Source organism: Aulonocara stuartgranti, assembly GCF_965226115.1.
Source record: "Aulonocara stuartgranti genome assembly, chromosome: 12".
Lineage (NCBI taxonomy): Eukaryota > Metazoa > Chordata > Actinopteri > Cichliformes > Cichlidae > Aulonocara > Aulonocara stuartgranti.
This window is the reverse complement of record NC_138948.1, coordinates 7,570,583-7,577,059: the sequence shown is the minus strand read 5'-3', so window position 1 is coordinate 7,577,059 and position 6,477 is coordinate 7,570,583. Positions and strand designations below refer to the sequence as shown.

Here is a 6,477-nt window from a genome sequence, read left to right as displayed (position 1 = left end):
TATGCCTTCTAATGATACTGCCTAAGGGAAGGTTGTTATAAATAGAAATGGTCCTTGCTTGGAACCATGTGGAACTCCATAATTAACCTTAGTGTGTGATGTGTGCATGAGGGTTCCCAAATTACATGAACAAATTGGAGTCTACTAGATAGGACCTGCTGTGATTTTGACCCTGTATGGATATGTCCTGCCATGTCTCTTAAGTGCTCCCCTTTTTGGTTTTCTTTCTTACAAAGGTAATAGTGGCTTGTCCCTGTGTTTTAGTTTAATTAGTAATACAAATATTAATAAAATCATTTAATTTACTTTCTCACATGCCCTGGACTTTTTAGGGGAATGTAACAAACCAAAATAGAGCCATTTGTCTGTCAGTCTGCCCCAGGGCAGATGTGGCTACAACTGTAGCTTGCCTCCACCAGTGTGTGAATGTGTGTGTGAATGGGTGGATGACTGGGTGTGTAAAGCACTTTGGGGTCCCTAGGCGGGACTAGTAAAAAGCGCTATACAAATACAGGCCATTTACCATTTACCATTTATCATTTGACAACCAGACCTGACAACCAGATGGAGTGCTACATCACTATTTTAACATGTACAATATACTTATTCACATGGATTGCTAATTGTTGGCTGTCTGTCTGCATTTGGAAATTAGATGGCAATACTTTGTAAAGCTTTTCAAAATCCGAGAGTGATTGCAGTCCGTCTAAGGTTGAGTGTAACTGTTTGAAGACATGTTACCTGTGCAGTTGTCTTGTGATTGAAAGTTGTTGTCCAGTTGAGGGTATTGCAGACTTCATCTCTGAATGACAAGAAGTTGGTTGTCACAACTTCTTGCAATCAGAATCAGAATAATTAATCCCTTAATCCCTATGGAAATTATGTGGTTACAGTTGCTCCAAGACAATATGAACAGTAACAGACTGAACTAAATTAAATAATACAATATATTAAAAAGGTACAAAATCATAAGAAAATAAGAAATAGCTCTAATATTTACAAATAGCTCAAATATAAATATCCAGAATATTAGATTAATTAATTGATTTTCTCTGCAAACTGTAAAACTTTGTTATTTTCACTGTAGAGGATGTGCAAAAAGGGTGAAACTATTGCATTGTGTACTGGTGCATTAGATGGAGGAGTTGTACAGGCAGGAATCATTTTCTGTGTTGTCCAATGGTGCATTTGGATAATCTCAGTCACTCACTGAATGGTGACTGGCCAGCATGTCATGGAGAGGGTGGGAGGTTATTTCACGCATTGTCCTTTTCTTGGACAAGGGAGTCCAGCTCCATCCACACAACATTACTGGCCTCGCCGATCATTTTATTGAGTCTGTTGGCATCTGCCTGCTGCCCCAGCATGCAACAGCACAGAGGATGGCACTGGCCACAGCAGACTCATAGAAAATCCTGAGCACTGTCTGACAGATGTTAAAAGACCTCAGCCACCACACAAAATACAAATGACTCTGGCCCTTCCTGTAGAGTGTAGTGGTGTTATTTAACCCAGGCCAGTTTATTGTCTATGTGTACTCTGAGGTATTTATAGTCCTCCACAATGTCCACATCAATCCCCTGGATTGAAACAGGGGTTACTGTTTTTTTTGGTCCTCCTAAAGTCCACAATCAATTATTTGGTCTTTTTCATGTTGAGCTGCAGATGATTCTGCTCACACCACATGACAAAGGAGTCCACCAGGACTCTGTCTTATCACCCTCACTTATGCATTAAACCACCACAGAGCCATCAGAAAGCTTCTACAGGGAGTGCAGAATTATTAGGCAAGTTGTATTTTTGAGGAATAATGTCATTATTGAACAACAACCATGTTCTCAATGAACCCAAAAGAGTCATTAATATCAAAGCTGAATGTTTTTGGAAGTAGTTTTTAGTTTGTTTTTAGTTTTAGCTATTTTAGGGGGATATCTGTGTGTGCAGGTGACTATTACTGTGCATAATTATTAGGCAACTTAACAAAAAACAAATATATACCCATTTCAATTATTTATTTTTACCAGTGAAACCAATATAACATCTCCACATTCACAAATATACATTTCTGACATTCAAAAACAAAACAAAAACAAATCAGCGACCAATATAGCCACCTTTCTTTGCAAGGACACTCAAAAGCCTGCCATCCATGGATTCTGTCAGTGTTTTGATCTGTTCACCATCAACATTGCGTGCAGCAGCAACCACAGCCTCCCAGACACTGTTCAGAGAGGTGTACTGTTTTCCCTCCTTGTAAATCTCACATTTGATGATGGACCACAGGTTCTCAATGGGGTTCAGATCAGGTGAACAAGGAGGCCATGTCATTAGTTTTTCTTCTTTTATACCCTTTCTTGCCAGCCACGCTGTGGAGTACTTGGACGCGTGTGATGGAGCATTGTCCTGCATGGAAATCATGTTTTTCTTGAAGGATGCAGACTTCTTCCTGTACCACTGCTTGAAGAAGGTGTCTTCCAGAAACTGGCAGTAGGACTGGGAGTTGAGCTTGACTCCATCCTCAACCCGAAAAGGCCCCACAAGCTCATCTTTGATGATACCAGCCCAAACCAGTACTCCACCTCCACCTTGCTGGCGTCTGAGTCAGACTGGAGCTCTCTGCCCTTTACCAATCCAGCCACGGGCCCATCCATCTGGCCCATCAAGACTCACTCTCATTTCATCAGTCCATAAAACCTTAGAAAAACCAGTCTTGAGATATTTCTTGGCCCAGTCTTGACGTTTCAGCTTGTGTGTCTTGTTCAGTGGTGGTCGTCTTTCAGCCTTTCTTACCTTGGCCATGTCTCTGAGTATTGCACACCTTGTGCTTTTGGGCACTCCAGTGATGTTGCAGCTCTGAAATATGGCCAAACTGGTGGCAAGTGGCATCTTGGCAGCTGCACGTTTGACTTTTCTCAGTTCATGGGCAGTTATTTTGCGCCTTGGTTTTTCCACACGCTTCTTGCGACCCTGTTGACTATTTTGAATGAAACGCTTGATTGTTCGATGATCACGCTTCAGAAGCTTTGCAATTTTGAGACTGCTGCATCCCTCTGCAAGATATCTCACTATTTTTTACTTTTTTGAGCCTGTCAAGTCCTTCTTTTGACCCATTTTGCCAAAGGAAAGGACGTTGCCTAATAATTATGCACACCTGATATAGGGTGTTGATGTCATTAGACCACACCCCTTCTCATTACAGAGATGCACATCACCTAATATGCTTAATTGGTAGTAGGCTTTCGAGCCTATACAGCTTGGAGTTAGACAACATGCATGAAGAGGATGATGTGGACAAAATACTCATTTGCCTAATAATTCTGCACTCCCCGTATTAAAGCCATAAAGCCTTTGAATGAAAACAAATGCTGTTGTGACAGTGATGTACACTGTCTTGGCGGTATATGTATGATTTCTATACATTTTACATCAGACAAAAACTTTGGTTGTAAGATTCAGATAATTATTTATTAAAAGCTAGACATTTTAAAGGAGAATAAGAAAGAAAAGTATTTGTTTGTGCCCCCCTTTCCCTGTTAATGCCCTACCTGGCCCCCTGGCAAAACTTTGCTAGACCCACCCCTGCACAGTTACTGTCAGGATCTGGAGACTCGACTGGAAAGTGCTATCAGGCACCTGAGTTCCTTGGTCTCCACCCCTGGGCGGAGCCATCTCCCTGCTGCAGTCCTGCACACCTGAGACTGATTCGGGGCAATCAGGTTGAGGATTTAAGGCCCCCCTCAGACTCTCCTTCACCGCCAGTTTGTCAACGACCTCACGTTGGTATTGACTCTACGGCTTTTTGCGCTATTGCCACTTTTTCATTGTTAACGTTGGTTTCATGTGCTTCAGATTTCCTGGACCTTCGTTGTCATCACCCTCAACCCCAGCTCGCCTTGGATGATCTTCATATTCATGAGGAATACAAGGACCCTCTGTGACAAAGTGGCTAGGACAGAATTCATTTGCCATTTGTCACTTGCGTATATTGTTATTCTGTGTTCTGTTATCCTATAGTCTATCATAATGCTTTAATGTAAACACAGCACATGTAACCTTAGCTCTACATACTATCCCGGGTCTGTTTGTGGTAGCATTGGTTATATTTATGTCATCTGTGCAATTGTACTTAAAGCTAAATGTCACTTCATCATTAATTGATTTGAATCTTTCATTTGTTTATGTAGTTTGGTTATACTTACCATTGTGTGTTCCTTTGGACAGGTCCTATGTGTAAAACAGGTATGTGGGAAGGGCCACCCCAGTACTTCCTGATTCTACAGGATATGATGTCACTGATCATGTCAATTGGGTGTAACCAAATGAAGGGGTGTTTATTTTGTGTAAAATTGTTTATTTCATTTAAAATAACCTCATGAGTCAGATTAGGTGAAGAGTGACTTTTCAAACTGTTTCGTTGGGTGAATGAGTTTAAGTGGAAAAATGATTTTATTCCTGTTTCTTTGTCTAGACGGTGTTATTTAGTCTACCCTGTTTTCCCAATGGTAGAGGTTAATGAGATCCAGGTGTGAGTGGAATTCTATATAAAGCAGGTGAGATTTTGACTCACAGCTTCTGATGTTTTTGAGAGAATTGTTGAAAGGCGACGCCAGAAAATAAAGAACACCTAAAAGAAACTTGAACGGTCTGCAGATGCTGTCTTCCTATCACCTTTCATGCTGCTTATGCTATGCTACCTCACCTGCCTGCCCTCCGGCCTCACTCACCACCTTGGACACAGCGGAACTCAGGTCTGCCAGCCTTTCCACTACACCCCTGGACTACCACCGCCTCTCCCTCAAAGCGAGGTTCATGCCGGTCACCAGTAAGCGATATCAGTCAGTTCCACCTCTGCTAGGATACCCCGCACCTGCCGCCTTCCTAACCCTGTTCTCTTTTTTTTCCCCAGACGCAACCGCTCCGTTCACCCCCCACTGACCCCCAGCTACTTCGTTAGCAACTCCTTGTCACGAATTCACTTGTTGACTAAATAATAAACACTGCAAAACGTTTGAGCCGTCTCTGTTTGTGGTTATCTGCAATCGAGGCCATTGTGACAGTTACCAGCTCTCAGCTACTTAGAAAAGATCCTGGTGTTATTTGTCTCTCAGAAACAGTTCATAACTTCCCTTCAACTCATGTCACCTAAAAGGTAAACCTGCTTCTTCATCACCTGTTCAACTATGATGATTCAGTAAGGACATCTCCTGGTTTCATCTTCATGTTTCCCTCTCACCACATATCCAAACCGACATGACCAGCAGCTTTTACAGCTGTGGCTCCAGCAAACATCAGGTGATACTAATAATTAATATTAAATAAATTCTAACAACAGCTGATCAAGCTTAAACGTGTTGCTGTTGTTTAGGGTGACCTCCGCTGGTTTCCTCTTTCTGGCGCAAAGTGAGCGATAAACAAACAAGAGAGAAAAGCTGATCAGCTGATCATTGATCATGATTGAAGTAGCAACAGGAGAAGGAGGGGGAGAGAATGAGAGAAGACGAAGCAGCTGACAGCGTAAAGACGCAGAATAACTCCAGCTTTGTTTCATTCTAGCTGAAGTACGGGACAATCGCGTTCGTTTTCGGCTCAATACGAAACGTGTAATATTTACTCTGAATATGGGATGGTTGGTAACTCTAATAACTAACCTTATGAATAAAATAACGTTCACTATCAGTAACATCATAGCACCCACCCAGCTGTATATAAACTCCATGCTAGCTAGTAAGCAGTACGAGTTAACTGACTGTAAAATGTCAGCACAACGAAAATAAACTACACCTAAACTTGGTTTATATCTGACCCAGATAGACTGCTTAATGTTTATACTGTTAAACCCTCCCCCCCCAAAAAAAACAAACAAAAACAAAACAAAACCCATCGGCCCATAAAAATGAAAAATCACCGTATGCTCAATGGCTAGTCCAGCTATGGTCGCGCCATCAGTTAACCCTTCCTTCCCAACCCGACCCCTGACCTAGAGTAAGCAATGCATGCAGTGTGTAGCTGCTGCACCACAGTCCCATTCCACAATGAAACTCACAGTTCTACGACAACAAGGAAGAAAAACTCACATGTTTAAGACAGAGCTATTAAAACAAACTAACACTAACATTTTTACTAAAGTGTGACTCAGCCAGTACATAGGTATTTTAGGTATTCTTGCCTGAACTGGCCTGATGCAATTGGTGCAACCTCAATGCTTTTGCAATTTGCAACCAATTTTCCACATTTCTAAAACTGTACTGCATAACTATATAAATCATTACTAAGATTTTAGAGTCATGGACCCATTGTTTAAACTAGACCTTGGGTAGCTTACCTTTACTATGCCAACCATTCTTTATAATTGCTCTTTGACATGTGAACATCGTATGCAACACCATGACAGCTTGAAAAAGGAGGAACTCAGTTTCAAAACTATTTTACAAGGACAGAATTGTTTTCAGCATGTTTTGGGGCTCAAGGATAGAGACA

At 41.6% G+C, this 6,477-nt stretch overlaps 1 protein-coding gene across 1 annotated transcript; it reads left to right on the top strand.

Moving 5' to 3' along the window:
• Window positions 1-818: 818 nt before the first annotated feature.
• Window positions 819-4,995, top strand: LOC309719334 (uncharacterized protein). Its single transcript, XM_082555380.1, has 6 exons — window positions 819-3,776; window positions 3,850-3,942; window positions 4,222-4,239; window positions 4,469-4,550; window positions 4,651-4,822; window positions 4,907-4,995. Exons 1-4 carry the CDS (start codon window positions 3,537-3,539, stop codon window positions 4,511-4,513), a joined length of 396 nt encoding a protein of 131 aa, XP_082411506.1. The 5' UTR covers window positions 819-3,536; the 3' UTR covers window positions 4,514-4,550; window positions 4,651-4,822; window positions 4,907-4,995.
• The last annotated feature ends 1,482 nt before the right edge of the window (window positions 4,996-6,477 follow it).

Coding starts and splice junctions, on each gene's coding strand:
- LOC309719334 (XM_082555380.1), top strand. CDS start 3,537: ATGCCCTACCTGGCCCCCTGGCAAAACTTTGCTAGACCCACCCCTGCA. Junction 3,777..3,849: donor CAGTTTGTCAACGACCTCAC/GTTGGTATTGAC, acceptor CATGTGCTTCAG/ATTTCCTGGACCTTCGTTGT.